The following is a 19226-nucleotide window of genomic DNA, read 5'->3' on the forward strand; positions in this document are numbered from 1 at the left end:
ACTGCAGCCTGGAACTCCTGGGCTCAAGCGATCCTCTTACCTCAGCCTCTCTAGTAGCTGGGACCACAGGTCTGGGACCACCTGAGACCACCACACCTGGTCATTTTTACATCTCTTAGCTCTCTTTTTAAAAAACAAACTCTATTCCTGATCCATTTGGGATAATTCAGAATAGATAATCACTATGTCATCAGTCATTAGGGTGAGATATTTGTGATTCAAAGATATTTATGATTCATTTGTTTTCCTGAGACACTGGGTTCAAAGATGTCTATGATACATTTGTTTTCTTAATTCAATTACAAAAAAAGAAAAAGCATAGTATTTGTTTAGGTTCGGTGGCTCACACATGTAATCCCAGCACTTTGGGAGGCTGGAGTGGGCGGATCATGAGGTCAGTAGATCGAGACCATCCTGGCAAACATGATGAAACCCCATCTCTACTAAAATACAAAAAATTAGCCCAGCATGGTGGCACGTGCCTATAGTCCCAGCTACTCGGGAGGCTGAGGCAGGAGAATCGCTTGAACGTGGGAGGCAGGGGTTGCAGTGAGCCAAGATCATGCCACTGAACTCCAGCCTGGGCGGCAGAGCGAGACTCCGTATCAAAAAAAAAAAAAAAAAAAAGCATTTGTTTGAAAACTACCTCAACAGTTCTCCTACCAGACATGATTTGGCAATCTTTTGGCATGTTTAGTATGATTGCAGTAGGAGCTTTGTTTAATAAGTAAACATAGTGAAAAGTTCAAAAGGTGCTATGCAAAAGATCAAAAGGACGATACTTTTCCCGAGACCCTCTGCCCACTGTTATTCTTCTGATGCCTTTCCTGCTTCCTGAACAAGCCTTAAGACAGCGTCTCTGTTCCATTTTTGACCACTATGTGGCACCAGAACTTTGAATTAGGAAATAGAAAAAAAGTCTGCTTAACTCGTCTTCATATGATTTGCTGCGAACCTTTAATCAATACCTCCTAAAAATAATAATTCGGTTTTTTTTTTTCATTGATTTGGAATATGGTGGCTCTCTACAATTTTTGTTGTTTTTTCTTTTTCTTTTCTTTTGAGACAGTCTTGCTCTGTCAACCATGTTGGAGTACAATGGTGTAATGCTGACTCACTGCAGCCTCAACTTCCTGGGTTCAAGCGATTCTCCTGCCTTAGCCTCCCAAGTAGTCGGGACTACAGATGTGCACCACCATGCCCAGCTAATTTTTTTGTATTTTTAGTAGAGACGGGATTTCACCATGTTGGCCAGGCTGGTCTCAAACTCCTGACCTCAGGTGATCTGCCTGCCTCGGCTTCCCAAAGTGCTGGGATTATAGGCATGAGCCACTATGCCCAGCCCCATTGTTTCTTATGGTCTCTGCCATGGGGAAAAGCAGGTTAAAAAACATGCACATCACTACTGTGGTCCCCTGGTTGGCTATAGATTTAGCAGCTTTTCTTTGTGCCACAGCAGCCTCCAGCAGCATCAGGGACACATCTGGACTTCATACTATCAGACTCTTCTGCAAGCTTAAATGGATCTGTGATTATAACCTGTCAAAAGGCAAACCAAAATGAAAAGACAAGTTAAAGGTGTTTTGATGTACACAAACACTAATATTTCTGTTTGATTTAGGTTGATTTACATAGAACAGAGATAAAGTTTTACAATCCATGGGGTCCTGAGAGTAACATCAGTCATTCTGCCATAAAGCCACTTACTTCCTGAAGCTTCTAATGAAATGATTACAACTTTCAAGGTAAAATTCACTTAAAGCTTTTTAAAGATGGTCCCTATTGGGCCAAGCATTGATTTTTGCTCAGCTGATTTTGTTTTGAGGGATTATCATTTGCATATGCCTTTTAAACCTCCTTGGAACAGAGATACTGAAATGCCAAAACTTACTCTCTTCCTTTATTCTGATCTCCAGAAACATTTATACCAAACAGGAAAGTGAGTTCCAGATGTAGGGCTGTCATTTGTCAATTGCTGATGCTCAGATGAAATTGCCAACAATGGCCACACAGATCTCAGAGGAGAATACGTGGAGTTTTTAAAAGGTAAGACTGCTGTATTTATTTTCCCTCCTTTCATCTCCAAATGAGATACCTCTAACAATAGCACCAGGGGGGCCAGAGAAAAGCCAGGCACAAAGATAGAAAATCAAGAGCATGGGGGCAGGCACAGTGGCTCACACCTATAATCCTGACATTTAGGGAGGCGGAGACAGGTGGATCACCTGAGGCCAGGAGTTTGAAACCAGCCTGGGCAATATGGCAAAACTCCATCTCTACTAAAAGTACAAAAAAATTAGCCAGTCGTGGTGGTGCATGCCTGTAGTCTCAGCTACTTGGGAGGCTGAGGCAGGAGAATTGCTTGAACCTAGGAGGTGGAGGTTGCAGTGAGCTGAGATCACACTAATGCACTCCAGCCTAGGAGACAGAATGAGACTCCATCTCAAAAAAAAAAAAAAAAAAAAAAAAAAAAAAAAAAAAAAAGAAAGAAAGAAAAAGAAAAAGCATGAACGTGCCACTTTAAATACTGGTAATGAATTTATTAAACATAAGTTTACAGTCCTACTACTTATTGCTGGTCACTGCAAATAGAGGAGTGTACAAGGCAGGCACAGACTACATTCATGAAACTGACAGACTATCGGACCATTCCCTTTACTGAAGTGACCGACTTCCTGGTAGCCTTGGTCTCTCTGTCCCTCAGTGCTTACCTTTCTAAAATGAAAAGGTCTGCCTGCATCTGGTGAGATGAGCATCTGGCAGGGGATCCCCAAGCCTGGATGAAGGCCAGCTCTGCTGGTTGCTACAGCTCAGCCTTCATATCAATTGCATTTCCACCTCCCAGTATACTGGAACTACTGCTTGAAAGGGTTCACCCTGGCCTCCACAGTGGCTTATGCTTGTAATCCCAGCACTCTGGGAGGCCAAGGGAAGTGGATCACTTGAGGTCAGGAGTTCAAGACCAGCCTGGCCAACATGGTGAAACCCCATCTCTAGCAAAAATACAAAAATTAACTGGGCGTGGTGGCACACATCTCTGATCCCAGCTACTTGGGAGGCTGAGACCAGAGAATTGCTTGATCCCAGGAGGTGAAGCTTGCAGTGAGTGAAGATTGCACCACTGCACTCCAGCCTGAACAATGAAGTAAAACTCTGTCTAAATAAATAAATAAATCATGCCTGTAATCCCAGCACCTTGGGAGGCTGACAGGGGTGGATCACAAGGTCAAGAGATCGAGACCATCCTGGCCAACATGGTGAAACCCAGTCTCTACTAAAAATACAAAAATTAGCTGGGTGTGGTGGCACACACCTGTAGTCCCAGCTACTCAGGAGGCTGAAGCAGGAGAATTGCATGAACCTAGGAGGCAGAGGTTGCAGTGAGCCAAGATCACACCACTGCACTCCAGCCTGGCGACAGAGGGAGACTCTGTCTCAAAAAAGAAAAAAGAAAAAGAGTTTGCTCTCCTCTTTTTCACCCAGAAAAATGATTTTCCATACCCTTCTTCTTCCCACTCAATGTTCTATCTACCAATAGGAAGTGAAGATATCAGTATGACTTCCAAAGACATTCTTCTAGTTCAAAAAGATCTCAAGACTTTAAGGAAATGAAAGGTGGGGTACCCAGATAAGCAGTCCTTTCCTGCACCAACATCCTATGAGTCTATGAAAAGTATAATTATGGAGAGACGGAGCAGCACACTGGTTTAAGGTGTCAGCTCCAGAATCAGATGTGGGTTCAAATTCACACTTTCTAGCTGTATGACTTTGGATTTGTAAATGAATCTTTCAGAGCCTGAGTCTCTCCATCTGTCAAATGAAGGTAATAAGGGTTATTGTGAGGACTAAATGATACTGTGCCTTAAACATATTAACTATTCAATATTATTGGCCGGGCACAGTGGCTCATATCTGTAATCCCAGCACTTTGGAAGGCTGAGGCATGCGGATCACGAGGTCTGGAGTTTGAGACCATGGTGAAACCCCGTCTCTACTAAAAAATGCAAAAACTTAGCCGGGTGTGGTGGCACACAGCTGTAATCCCAGCTACTCGGGAGGCTGATGCAGGAGAATCGCTTGAACCTGGGAGGTGGAGGTTGCAGTGAGCCGAGATTGCACCACTGCACTCCAGCCTGGGCAACAGAGCAAGACTCCATTTGAAAAAACAAATAAAAACTATTCAATAAAAGTTCATTCCTCTATATTATTGCTATGGTTGTTAATGCTATTACTACCATTACTATTAAACAAGACAGTCCATAGCCCTAATTCTGTCTGCATCATTTCAGATGCTGCAGTGTTTTGTTGTTTTTTGTTTTTGAGAGGGAGTCTCCCTTTGTTGCCCAGGCTGGAGGGCAGTGGCATGATCTTGGCTCACTGCAACCTCTGCCTCCAGGTTCAACTGATTCTTCTGCCTCAGCCTCCCGAAAAGCTGGAATTACAGGCACCCGCCACCACACCTGGCTAATTTTTTGTATTTTTAGTAGAGGAGGGTTTCACCATGTTGGACAGGCTGCTCTTGAACTCCTGAACTCAAGTGATCCACCTGCCTCTGTCTCCCAAAGTGCTGGGATTACAGGCATGAGCCACTGCGCCCAGCCAGATGCTGCAGTGTTTTAACAGTGTTATTCTTTTAATAGCAAAATACACTTTGTTTATCAGGATTAAAAAGAAGATGAAGAAAAGAAAAAGCAGAAGAGGTCTCAAACGTTAAGTATATATAATACCCTTCCTGCCGCCTACGTGTACTCTCTGTACTCCAGTGTTTATCATAAAGGTCTTCCATTTAAAAAAAAGAAAGATAAGAATATCCTTCCTTAAGAGCACAAGGTTATATTCCTAGGTCACACAGCTGTTTCATTTATTAAAATCTTGCTTCAGTGTTCTTTATTCCCATTTCAAAAACTTGAAACTGACCCAAAGACATTGGCACATCTGCAGGCTGAAATAAATTAAAACAGAAAGGAGATCTTATGTTGGGATAAACCAGGTCAAATATGTGGAATTTTACAATTTATATCTGAGGTCAAGAACCTCCCGTACATGCACTGCACACACACTGGGAGGGAGAACAAGGACAGTTATGCTGAAAGAAAATGGTCTTCTATAAAAGCAAACTCATTTAACTCCTTTAAAAAAAAAAAAATAGCCAGAGTTGCCAGGCGCTGTGGCTCACACCTGTAATCCCAGCACTTTAGTAGGCTGAGGCAGGAGTTCAAGACCAGTCTGACTAACATAATGAAACCCCGTCTCTACTAAAAATACAAAAATTAACCGGGTATGGTGGCACGCGCCTGTAGTCCCAGCTACTTGGGAGGCTGAGGAAGGAGAATTGCTTGAACCCAGGAGGTTCAACAACCAGTGAGCAAAGACCATGCCATTGCAGTCCACCCTGGGTGACAGAGTGAGACTTTGTCTCAAAAAAATAAAGCCAACAAACAAACAACCAAAGGGGAGGTTTAAAAATTGACTTATCTTTAACTTCTATGCATTGAGCTACTGTAATCTTGGTTTTAGTTACAGACTTACAGCAATTAGCTATACAAAACATAGGCATTGTTAAAACCTTTTAAGCTAAGGAATTTAGAGACTTGTGTTGTGCTACAGTGTTTTTTGTGGTCTTTCAGTAATTTATTCTAAAAATTTTTTTAAAATATATGTCTATTTCCATAAATCTCATAATTTGGAGTATTATACCTAGAAGACTTTAACATGAGGTACCTTTATATCCTCTCAGTAACAATTTTCTTTTTAGTCTTCAGGAGGCAGGAAATTCTTTATGGTTTGGATGGATGAACCCCATGTAATAACCCAGGAGGCCGAGTCCCTTATTTTGCCAGCTGTTTAGGCATCAATGTACCCATTTTTGATTTGGAAGGTCTGAACTAATTCTCTCAAAACTGTCCGTTACAATCTCAAACACCTACCTCTTCTGTAATAGGTCCCTGGGCCCTAGAGAAGAGTGCTTATATAATTTTAGCATCAGGGAATTTGCAGTGAAAAGCAGATCAGGACCAGTGATATTCCAAATGAGGAATTCTCTAGCCTTGGAATACCATAATTCTGGTTTCTTTGGAAGTAAAACAAAGAGATATAAATAACATTAATAATACGACAGTCAAAAGAGTATTCGTGTGTCAGAACAGAAAAAGGAACCTATTCCATTAGGGCACAAACCGAAAACATTAAGAAAAATTATAACCTGGTTTATCTTTAGAGGGTTACTGTAGCCAAGAAATAATTAATGATTCAATATGCACTAAAAAACAAAAGTCTAGGCTGGAAATCTAATAAGAGGTGTTGTATTTTTCCTTTGAAAACATTTCTCTCTCTAGCCTCCTTTTTTTTTTTTTTGACAGAGTCTCACTCCATTGCCCAGGCTGGAGTGCAGTGGCGAAATCTTGGCTCACTGCCCTCCACCTCCCTGGGCTGAAGCAATCCTCCCATCTCAGCCTCCTGAGTAGCTGGGAGTACCAGCATGTGCCACCATGCCCAGCTAATTTTTTTGTATTTTTGGTGGAGACAAGGTTTCACCATGTTGCCCAGGCTGGTCTTAAACTTCTGAGCTCAAGCAACCCACCTGTCTCAGCCTCCCAAAGTACTGGGATTATGGATGTGAACTACTGCGCCCAGCCCCTCCTTTCATACTAAAGAAAAATTATACTTTGCCTGATCATTCACATAAAGTCCAGCAAAAATTTGATTGGCCATGTAGGCTCTTTTCAAGTTGGCTTTGCTAGAACTTTACCTAAAAATGTTATTCCAGTCAAAGTCTTGGCAAAATAACCAGTGTCTCCAATTATCCTGTTTCGAAAGAAAAAGACTCTTACTAAAATATGCAAATAACTATGTTATCATAAAATCAGAATATTCACAAAAGGTTCCTGAATTTTGGAGAACTTGTTAAAGTAGGTATAATAGCTAGTCAGGCGTTAGCAGGGCAGAAGGCTCCCCATGACCCCACCAGGAATATCAGGTGACCATTAGGTGATGATCAGGTCGTTGTTAACTGTCTCTCTAAAATCACAGTTGGTCTCAGCCAGCACCAGGGAAAGGAAGTCTCTCAGTAAACAGAAACACCTGAAACTGGTGATCAGCAGCTTCCTGATAAGATCTCAGGAGTTGGGCAAATGGGCTCAAGCATGAGCATTAAGAGGCAAAATGGGCCGGGGGTGGTGGTGGTGGCCCACACCTGTAATCAGCACTTTAGGAGGCCAAGGCAGGTGGATCATGAGGTCAGGCGTTCGAGACCAGCCTGGCCAACATAGTAAAACCCCATCTCTAACAAAAGTACAAAAAATTAGCCAGGTGTGGTGGCAGGTGCCTGTATCCCAGCTACTTAGGAGACTGATGCAGGAGAGTCACTTGAGCCCGGGAAGTGGATGTTGCAGTGAGCTGAGATCACGCCACTGCACTCCAGCCTGGGTGACAGAGTGAGACTCTGTCTCAAAAAAAAAAGATTATATACCAGTTAAATGCCACCATTTTGCCTCTTTTTATTTTTTGGACAGGGTTTCACCATGTTGGCCAGGCTGGTCTCAAATGCCTGACCTCATGATCCACCTGCCTCAGCCTCCCAAAGTGCTGGGATTACAGGCTTAAGCCACTTAGCCCAGCCCTAACTGGTATATAATCTTCTAATAACATTTGACCAATAAGAGAAGCGTGCCTCAAGATAGCATGCATACGGGCCAGGCATGGTGGCTCACGCCTGTAATCCTGTCACTTTGAGAGACTGAGGCGGGCAGATCACCTGAGGTCAGGAGTTCAAGGCCAGCCTGGCCAACATGGCAAAACCCTGTCTCTACTAAAAAACACAAAAATTAGCTGGGGGTGGTTGCCCACACCTGTAATCCCAGCTACTTGGGAGGCTGAGGCAGGGAGACTTGCTTGAACCGAGGAGGCGGAGGTTGCAGTGAGCCGCGATCACACCACTGCACTCCAGCCTGGGTGACAGAGAGAGACTCTGTCTCAAAAACAAATAAAATAAAATAGTTCTCTGAGGTAGTGAAAGCCAAACAAACCTTTAACTCTAAAGCAGAACAGCCTCCAGATGTTGACAACTTCTCTCCAATTGGTCTGATCAGAAAATCTTGAGCAAATCGTGAATTCTTCAAGATAGCTGCCGTTTCTTCATCCACTTCAACAATTTCACCTTCCTAAAGGGTAGTATAAAAAAACATATGCTAAGAGTTGCAACTTTAGTCTCAATAGAAGAAAAATGCCCAGAAGTACCCTCTTCTCTACATCTTCACCAGTAGTAATTTTTATACACTGTTGATGGGAATTTAAATTAGTACACCATTATGAAAAACAGTATGGAGATTCCTCAAAAAATTAAAAATAGAACTACCATATGACCCAGCAATCCCACTACTGGGTATATATCTAAAGAAAATGAAATCAGTGTGTCAAGGAAATATCTGCACTCACCATGTTGACTGCAGCATTAATCACAATAACCAAGATATGAATCAACCCAAGCTTCCATCAATGGATGAATGGATGAAGAAAATGTGGCATATAGTCTCCAGATACAAAATCAATGTGCAAAAATCACAAGCATTCCTATACACCAATAACAGAGCCAAATCATGAGCAAACTCCCATTCACAATTGCTACAAAGAGAATAAAATACCTAGGAATACAATTAACAAAGGACGTGAAGGAGCTCTTCAAGGAGAACTATAAACCACTGCTCAAGGAAATAAGAGAGGACACAGATGGAAAAACATTCCATGCTCATGGTTAGGAAGAATCAATATTGTGAAAATGGCCATACTGCCTGAAGTAATTTATAGATTCAATGCTATCCTCCTCAAGCTACCATTGACCTTCTTCACAGAACTGGAAAAAACCACCTTAAACTTCATATGGAACCAAAAAAGAGCCCACATAGCCAAAACAATCCTAAGCAAAAAGAACAAAGCTGGAGGCATCACGCTACCTGACTTCAAACTATACTACAAGGCTACAGTAATCAAAACAGCATGGTGCTGGTACCAAAACAGAGATATAGACCAATGGAATAGAACAGAGGCCTTGGAAGTGATGCCACATACGTACAACTATCTGATCTTTGACAAACCTGACAAATACAAGCAATGGGGAAAAGATTCCCTATTTAATAAATGGTGTTGGGAAAACTGGCTAGCCATGTGCAGAAAGCTGAAACTGGACCCCTTCCTTACACATTATACAAAAATTAACTCCAGATGGATTAAAGATTTAAACATAAGACCTAACACCATAAAAACCCTAGAAGAAAACCTAGGCAATACCACTCAGGACATAGGCATAGGCAAGGACTTCATGACTAAATCACCAAAAGCATTGGCAACAAAAGCCAAAATAGACAAATGGGATCTAATTAAACTTAAGAGCTTCTGCACAGCAAAAGAAACAATCATTAGAGTGAACCGGCAAACCAATGGAATGGGAAAAAATTTTTGCAAGGTACCCATCTGACAAAGGGCTAATATCCAGAATCTACAAATAACTAAAACAAATATACAAGAAAAAGACAACCCCATCAAAAAGTGGGTGAAGGATGTGAACAGACACTTTGCAAAAGAAGACATTTATATGGCCAAAAAACATGAAAAACTGCTCATCATCACCGGTCATTAGAGAAATGCAAATCAAAACCACATTGAGATACCATCTCACACCAGTTAGAATGGTGATCATTAAAAAATCTGGAGACAACAGATGCTGGAGAGGATATGGAGAAATAGGAACACCTTAACACTGTTGGTGGGAGTATAAATTAGTTCAACTATTGTGGAAAACAGTGTGGCGATTCCTCAAGGATCTAGAAATAGAAATACCATTTGTCCCAGCAATCCCATTACCGGGTATATACCCAAAGGATTATAAATCGTTCTATTATAAAGACACATGTACACATATGTTCATTGTGGCAGTGTTTACAATAACAAAGACTTGGAACCAACCGAAATGCCCATCAAGGATAGACGGATAAAGAAAATGTGGCACATATACACCATGGAATACTATGCAGCCATAAAAAAGGATGAGTTCATGTCCTTTGCAGGAACATGGATGAATCTGGAAACCATCATTCCCAGCAAACTGACACAAGACCAGAAAACCAAACACTGCATGTTCTTACTCAAGTGGGTGTTGAACAATGAGAACACATGGTCGCAGGGAGGGGAACATCACATACTGGGGTCTGTTGGAGGGTGGGGGGCTAGGGGAGGGATAGCAGTGGGTGGGGAGGTTGGGGAGGATAAAATTAGGAGAAATACCTAATGTGGGTGATGGGGGGATGGAGGCAGCAAATCACCATGACATAAGCATGCCTATGTAACAATCCTGCAAGATCTGCACATGTACCCCAGAACTTAAAGTAAAATAAAAATAAAATGTGGCATATATACACAATGGAATACTAACCAAACTTTAAAAAAAAGGAATCCCTGTCATTTGCAGCAACTGCATGGAACTGCAGGTCATTATGTTAAGAGAAATAAGGCAAACACAGAAAGACAAATATCACTTGTTCTCACTGATACGTGGAAGCTAAAAAAGTGGATCTCATTAAGATATAGAGTACATTGGTGTTTACCAAAGGCCAGAAAGGCTACAGGTTGAGGGAGATAAAGAGAAGTTGATTAATGCTTACAAATATAGGGTCTAATGAAAGAAATAAGACCTAGTGTTTGATATATCAGTAAAGTTACTATAGTTTACAGTAATATACTGTATATTTCAAAATAGCTAGAAGAGGATAATTTTAATGTTTCTAACATAAAGAAAAGACAAACATTTAAGGTGATAGGTATCCCAATTACATTACTTTGATCTTTACAAATTATATGAATGTATTAAATTATCATATGAACCCCGTAAAATATGTACATCGATTATGCATCAATTTAAAAAAAGTAAAGTCTTTATGTACCAATAATAACACTGAATGTCAATGAACTCAATTCTCCAATTAAGAGGCATAGAGTAGGCCAGGCGTGGTGGCTCACACCTGTAATCCCAGCACTTCGGGAAGCTGAGGCGGGCAGATCACGAGGTCAAGAGATCGAGACCATCCAGGCCAACATGGTGAAACTCCGTCTCTACTAAAAAATACAAAAAATTAGCTGGGGATGGTGGTGCGTGCCTGTAGTTCCAGCTACTCAAGAGGCTGAGGCAGGAGTATTGCTTGAACCCGGGAGGCAGAGGTTGCAGTGAACCAAGATCGTGCCACTGCACTCCAGCCTGGTGTCTGGTGACAGAGTGAGACTCTGTCTCAAAAAAAAAAAAAAGGAGGCATAGAGTGCTGTGAAAAGCTTGTGGCAAAGAGGGCAAACAAAGAAGCAGGTTCTGAAGTTCATTCTTGATTATGCCTACCTTCTAAAGGATGGAATCATAAGGGCTGCCAATTTTGAGCAGTTTTTGCAAGAGAGGATCAAAGTGAATGGAAAAGCTGGGAATCTTGGTGGAGAATTATAACCATCAAAAGGATCAAGAGTAAGAGCAAGAGCAAGATCACTGTGACTTCTGAGGTACCTTTTTCCAAAAGGTATCTGACATATCTCACCAAAAAATATTTGAAGAATAATCTATGGATTGGTTGCTTGTAGTTGCTAACAGCAAAAAGAGTTATGAGTGATGTTACTTCCAAATTAGGCTGGATGAAGAAGGGGAGGAAGGTGAGGATTAAAATTTATTTATCCAGAATATTTTGTATGAGTTCTTGAATAAAACTTGTAAGGCGTCCCCTACCAAAAAAAAAAAAAAAAAAAAAAAAAAGAGGAATAGAGTGGCCGAATGGATAAAAAAAAATGGGACCCAATTATATGCTGCCTACAAGAAACCTACTTTACTTATAAAAATACTGAAAGTAAAGGGGTGGAAAAAAGACATTCCATGCAACTGGAAACCAGAAAAGAACAGGAGTAGCTATACTTATATAAGATAAAATAGACTATGAATCAAGGCTGTCAAAGGAGACAAAGGTCACTCTATAATGATAAAGCGGTCAATTCAGCAAGAGAATATAAGTATCTATGTACCCAACATTGGAGCTCCAAAATATATAAAGCAAACCTTAATAGATCTAGAAGAGATATACTGTAATGCAATAATAGTAGGGGTCTTTAACACCATACCTACTACTCTCAGTATGATGGAGCATTCATACAGAAAATAATAAAGAAACATTAAACTAGATCAAACATAGTAGATCAAATAGGCCTAGCTGACATTTACAGAACATTTTACCCAACAGCTGCAGAATAGACATTCTGCTCAATAGCACATGGAACATTCTCCAGCATAGACTATATCTTAGGCCACAAAACAAGTCTTAACACATTTTAAAAAGTAGAAATCATAACAAGTATCTTTCTTACCACAATGGAATAAAACTGAAAATCAGTAACAAGAACTTTGGCAAATTCACAAACACATGGAAATTAAACAACATGCTCCCAAATAACCAATTGGTCCATGAATAAGAGAAAAATTTAAAATTTCTTGAAACAAATGAAAATGAAAATACAACATACAAAAATCTATGGGATACAGCAGAAGCAGTACTAAGAGGAAAGTTTATAGCAATAAATGCCTACATCAAAAAAGTAGAAAGATTGCAAATAAGGCGAGGTGTGGTGACACATGCCTGGAATTCCAGCACCTTGGGAGGCCAAGACAGGTGGATTGCTTGACTCCAGGACTTTAAGACCAGCCTGGGCAACATGGTGAAAGCCCATCTCTACAGAAAATACAAAACTTAGCCAGGCATCATAGCCTGTATTCCCAGCTACTTAGGAGGCTGAGGTAGGAGGATTGCCTGAGCCCAGGAGGTCAAAGCTGCTGTAAGCCATGATGGCACCACTGTACTCCAGTCCAAGTGACAGAGTGAGACCCTGAGAAAGAAAGAAGAAGAAGGAAAGGAAGGGAGGGAAGACAGACAGACTTCAAATAAACAACCTAGTGATGCCCATGAGGGAACTATAAAAACATGAAAAATATCAAACTCAAAATTAGTAGAAGGAAAGAATAATAAACATCACAACAAAAATAAATGAAATTGAGACAAAAAATACAGAAAATCAACAAAATGAAAAGTTAGTTTTTTGAAAAGACAAAATAGACAAATCTTTAGCTAGACTAAGAAAAAAGAGAGAAGACAAACAGATGGATGGATAAAGAAAATGCAGTGTATATATACACAAACACTACTCAGACATGAAAAAGAAGGAAATCCTGTCACTTGCAGCAACATGCATGGAACTGCAGGTCATTATGTTAAGAGAAGTAAGCCAAGCACAAAAAGACGAGAATATTGCATGTTCTCACTGATATGTGGGAGCTAAAAAAGTGGATCTCATGATCATAGAGAGTAGACTGGTGGTTACCAGAGGCCATGCAGAGGGGGGAGGATGAAGAGAGGTTGATTAATTAGTACAAACATACAGCTTAATAAGAAGAAATAAGACCCAGTGTTCAATAGATCAGTAGGGTGACTATAGTTTAAAATAATCTATTGTATATTTCAAAATAGCTAGAAGAGAATAATTCAAATGGGTTCCTAGAATAAAGAAAAGACAAATATTCAAGGTGATGGATATACCAGTTACATTAATTGATCTATTGTACAAATTATATGAAACTATTAAATTATCAGATGTACCCTGAAAATATGCACATCTATTATGCATTAATTAAAAAAATGTTTGGCCTGGCACGGTGGCTGATGCCTATAATCCTAGCACTTTGGGAGGCTGAGGCGGGCAGACCACTTGAGGTGAAGAGTCCGAGACCAGCCTGGCCAACATGGTGAAACCCTGTATCTATTAAAAATACAAAAATTAGTTCCAGCTACTGGGGAGGCTGAGGCAGGAGAATCACTTGAACTAGGGAGGCAGAGGCTGAAGTGAACCAAGATTGTACCACTGTGCTCCAGCCTGGGCAACATAGCGACACCCCATCTCAAAAAATATATGTATACACACATATACATATACAATTTTGCTTAAAAGTAATTGTATTAAAAATGGTCCTGGAAAAAAAGATTTTATATATATATATATATGTATATATATACACATGTATATATATATGTGTGTGTGTGTGTGTGTGTGTGTGTATAGATATATATATATATATATATATATGGTTTTTGAGGCCAGGTGTGGTAGCTCATGCCTGTAATCCCAGCACTTTGGGAGACCGAGGCAGGTGGATCATGAGATCAGGAGTTCAAGACCAGCCTGGCCAATATGGTGAAATCCTGTTTCTACTGAAAAATACAACAATTAGCTGGGCTTGGTGGTACATGCCTGTAGTCCCAGCTACTCGGGAGGCTGAGGCAGGAGAATCCCTGGAACTTGGGAGGTGGAGACTTCAGTAAGGTGAGATGGCGCCACTGTACTCCAGCCTGAGGGACAGAGCAAGACCCTATCTCAAAACAACAACAACAACAACAAAAAAAAAAACGGTTTTGAAAGGCACTAGAACAAATCAATGGGTTCAAAGAACAAATCAATGGTTTCAAAGGCCCTTCCCACTCTGATTCTGTGAATCTACTGGAATAAGCAGCACATCAAGGAGCAGTGCATCAGTGAAAAAGCATTAAGGGCTCCACTGTACCAAGAAGTATTTAAGAAATTTGAAGCTGGGTGCGGTGGCTCACACCTGTGATCTCAGCTTTTTGGGACGCAAAGCAGGCAGATCACGAGGTCAGGAGTTCAAGACCAACCTGGCCAATATGGTGAAACCCTGTCTCTACTAAAAATACAAAAATTAGCTGGGCGTGGTGGCATGCATCTGTAGTCCCAGCTACTCAGAAGACTGAGGCAGGAGAATTGCTGGGACTCAGGAGGTGGAGGTCTTAGTGAGCTGAAATGGCGCTACTGCACTCCAGCCTGGGGGACAGAGCGAGACTCTGTCTCAAAAAACAACAAAAAAGGAGGTTTTGAAAGACACGAGAACAAATCAATGGTTTCAAAGAACAAATCAATGGTTTCAAAGGCCCTTCCCACTCTGATTCTGTGAATCTACTGGAATAAAAGCAGCACATCAAGGAGCAGTGCATCATTGAAAAAGCATTAGGGGCTCCACTGTACCAAGAAGTATTTAAGAAATTTGAGGCTGGGTGCAGTGGCTCACACCTGTAATCCCAGCTCTTTGGGAGGCAAGGTGGACAGATCACGAGGTCAGGAGTTCGACACCAACCTGGCCAATATGGTGAAACACCATCTCTACTAAAAATACAAAAATTAGAGAGATCCAAGATGGCTGATCACTAGCAGCTCGGGATTGTAGCTCTCACTGAAAGCTCAGAGAACGAGAGGACGCCACACTTTCAGATCAATTTTTGCTGCTCACGCACCAGGTGATTCCCAGTGGAGGAGCCCCACGGGTTGCCAGTGTGACTCTTGTGGCCAGCGCGGCGGTTTTGCCGCTGTCTTGGTGCGGCGGTTCTTGGTGCAGAGTCAGAAAAACACCATCAATCTTAACGCCGCTGTTTTGGCCGGTGTAGTGGGTTGCTCAGATTTCAGCGCCGGGAATCAACAAGTTGGACGTCCATTCAGAAACCCAATTATAAAGACGGTAATTATAAAGACCACAGATGGATAAATCTATAACGAAGGGAAGAAACCAGCCTAAAAAGGCTGAGAATACCCAAAATCAGAACGCCTCTCCCTCTACAGGGGATCACAGTTCCTCATCAGCAACGGAACAAGGCCTGATGGAGAAAGACTGTGTTCCATTAGCAGAAGCAAGCTTTAAAAAGTGGATGGTAAGAAACTTTGGGAATTAAAAGAACTTGTTCTAACCCAATGCAAAGAAACTAAGAACTTTGAAAAAAGGTTTGACGAAATGTTAACAATAAAAATACAAAAATTAGCCAGGCATGGTAGCATGTGTCTGTAGTCCCAGCTACTTGGGAGGCTGAGGCAGAAGAATTGCTTAAACCCAAAAGGCAGAGGTTGCAGTGAGCTGAGATTGTGCCACTGCACTCCAGCCTGGGCAACAGAGGGAGACTCCGTCTCAAAAAAAAAAAAAAAAAAAGAAATTTGAAGATGCGGCCAGGTGCCGTGGCTCATGCCTATAATCCCAGCACTTTGAGAGGCTGAGGAAGGTGGATCACCTGAGGTCAGGAGTTCACGACCAGCCTGGCCAACATGGTGAAACCCCATCTCTACTAAAAATACAAAAATCAGTCGGGTGTGGAGTCGTGCTCCTGTAACTCCAGCTACTCTGGCTAAGGCAGGAGAATCGGTTTGAACCCGGGCAGTGGAGGTTGCAGTGAGCCAAGATCATGCCACTGCACTCCAGCCTGGGTAACGAGAGCGAAACTCCGTCTCAAAAAAAAAAAAAAAGAAAGAAAGAAATTTGAAGATGCTTGGCCAGGTGTAATCCAGACTTGGAAGGCTGAAGTGGAAGGATCCTGTGAAGCTAGGAGTTCAAGACTACAGTGGTCTATGCCACTGTATCCCAGCATGCTCAACATAGCAAGACCCTATGTCTAAATAAAGAAATAAATAATTTTTTAAATTAAAAAAAAATTGAAGATGCTATTTGGACCAAAAAATCAGAAGAAGCCGGGCACAGTGACACATACTTGCAACTTTAGGAGGCTGAGGTTCTTGAGGCCAGGAGTTCAAGACCAGCCTGGACAATATAATAAGAACCTGTCTCACCAACAACACAAAAAATTAAAAATTAGCCAAGCATGGTAACACATGCCTGTAGTCCCCGCTACTTGGAAGACTGAGGTGAGAGAATCGCTGGAACCCAGGAGTCTGAGGTTACAGCGAGCTATGATTGTGCCACTGCACTCCAGCCTGGGTGACAGAGAGAGACCCTATTTCTAAAATAAATAAATAATCAGAAAAAGGAAATACTAATACTAAGTTTTCCACCTTTGGCACAAATAATGACTGTATCTTCTGTTCATTGAAATTGCAGTGCATACCCAATGTTTTGCTACATTATTGCTAATCCTTATTGAAATTCTGCAAAGTAAGTATTATTATCCCTACTTTTATAGTACAAGAAACTGCAACCCAATGAATTTTGGTGACTTGTTCAAGTTTACCCAAGTAATACATAATAGAGCCAGAATTTGAACCCAGGTATCTGATTCCAAAGCCTGAACTTTTCTATTTTGAGAAAACAAAATATGCACAGAGCAGTAAAATGCCAATTAGTACCATCATCAAACATTCAAAAATTTCTTAATTCCTTGACACAATTAAACAATTGAAATACTATTATACATACTCCTACCCTTTTCCATAGTATTGCTCTATAGCTGTATAGCCCCATTAATCCAATGTCTGAATGAGGCTTCTTGTAAAATGTTTTCTTCAGGCTAGGCGTGGTGGCTCACAGCTGTAATCCCAGCACTTTGGGAAGCCGAGGAGGGTGGATCACTTGAGGTCAGGAGTTCAAGACCAGCCTGGCCAACATGGTGAAATCCCATCTCTAAGAAAAAAAAGAAAAAGAAGAAGAAAAAAGTTTTCTTCAGTGTGTAATGGTATTGTGATTGTGCAGAAGAATATTACATTCCTATGGGATGCATGATGAAATATTTAAGGAGAAAATGGCATAATATCTGCAACTTATTTTCAATGGCTCAGCAAATAAATATCTATCTATATATATATATATATAGATATATATATAAACACACAAAGCAAATATGGAAAAATGTTCTCTACTGCTGAAACATAGGTAATGCGTATGTGGTATTCATTAAACCATTGTTAACTTTTCTGTATTCAAAAACATTTTTATAATAAATATTAAGGGCTAGGCACGGTGGTTCATGCCTGTAATCCCAGCATTCTGGGAGGCCAAGGTGAGCAGACCAGTCTGGACAACATGGAGAAATCCTGTCTCTACAAAAATTATAAAAATTAGCCAGATGTGGTGGCATGCCTGTAGTCCCAGCTACTCATGAGCCTGAGGTGGGAGGATCACTTGAGCCCAGAAGGTCAAGACTGCAGTGAGCCATGATTTTGCCACTGCACTCTAGCCTGGGCGACAGAGTGAGACCCTGTCAATAAATAAATAAGTATTAAGGAAAAAATGCCTTTTCACTCCACTTGAAACACACACATACATTTAAACACGCACACAAACAAGCCAACACCAGAAAAGTGGAAGCAATGCAAAGTCAAGAAAAGACAGCTGGAGCAAGGGCAAGAGCAGAAAGCATGCCGGAAGTCATGGAAATTGTTTTATTTACCTTAAATGTAAAATTTGCATCAAACATGAGTTCTTTTTCGTGTCCTGTAATTCCTCCATTGTAAATAACTTGGCATCTCCTGGCTGGTCCTGTCTTAGAGCATTTGAAGAGGCGAAATGTTGCAGAAACAAAACGACAGTCACCTAAAACCAGAATTTATCCACGGTTCAAATCCAGCACTCCCTCAGCAGACAACGAGCAAACAAGTTATAAAGATGACTTTCTTCTTTGCATCTCATCAGTTATCTTTCTGGGCACTTCACTCTATTTACTGAATGACTTCAAAGTGCTTTATTAAATATCAAAATTGGGGGGGGAGGTTACCATTATACAGGAGACAAGATAGCTATTTCCAGATAACACAAAGTATCCCTCAAGTATCAGAAGCCACTTACTAATCACCGAATTTCAATCATTCAAGTTGTAGTTATAATAGTCCCTGCTGTCTGTCATAGCTTACCGATAACTCTTTCCAGTTCCTTGTTTTGAATTGAAATGTGATTGGCAGTGACCAAACGTGGAGGGCAGAACCCAATTTTTTGAGCAAGGATAGCAAGTTCCTTCCAGTACAAAGCACCACCCAGACACTCACCTAAAAAACAAAAAACAAGCAAACAAGCAAAAAAACAAACAAACAAAAAAAGAAACCACCTAAATGATTTCCAATGGCAAAATGATTACAGTACGGTATAGCTGTACAATACAATTGTATAATACAAACTTTAAAAAAATTTTTTTTTTAATTTAGGCCAAAGACACAAAATTAGAAACTACATTCTATATATGGCATGCCCCCAATTTTATTATACACATGCACAGAAAGAAACCAAACTACATGAATATTTCCTAAAATGTTAAAGAGGTTATCACTGGGTTATTTGATGATAAGTAATTTTTTTTAATTTTTCATGTGTTCACTGTGCTAAGTAATTGGTGAGCCGTTCATTCTAGAAACTCATGTTCTTCAGTCCTGGAAGTTTTCTTGCATTTCTTCCT

At 40.8% G+C, this 19226-nt stretch overlaps 1 protein-coding gene across 1 annotated transcript in view; it reads right to left on the bottom strand.

Moving 5' to 3' along the window:
• Nucleotides 1-1057: 1057 nt before the first annotated feature.
• Nucleotides 1058-19226, bottom strand: part of AS3MT (arsenite methyltransferase) — a 28481-nt gene continuing 10312 nt past the window's right edge. Inside the window, exons 8-11 of the mRNA XM_037739557.1 lie at nt 18691-18822; nt 18231-18373; nt 8025-8159; nt 1058-1539 (exon numbers count right to left, since the gene is read on the bottom strand). Coding sequence (XP_037595485.1) covers nt 1432-1539; nt 8025-8159; nt 18231-18373; nt 18691-18822 — 518 coding nt within the window. The 3' untranslated portion in view covers nt 1058-1431. The remainder of the gene's footprint in view (nt 1540-8024; nt 8160-18230; nt 18374-18690; nt 18823-19226) is intronic.

This window comes from Cebus imitator, unplaced genomic scaffold (assembly GCF_001604975.1).
Source record: "Cebus imitator isolate Cc_AM_T3 unplaced genomic scaffold, Cebus_imitator-1.0 Scaffold71, whole genome shotgun sequence".
Classification (NCBI taxonomy): domain Eukaryota; kingdom Metazoa; phylum Chordata; class Mammalia; order Primates; family Cebidae; genus Cebus; species Cebus imitator.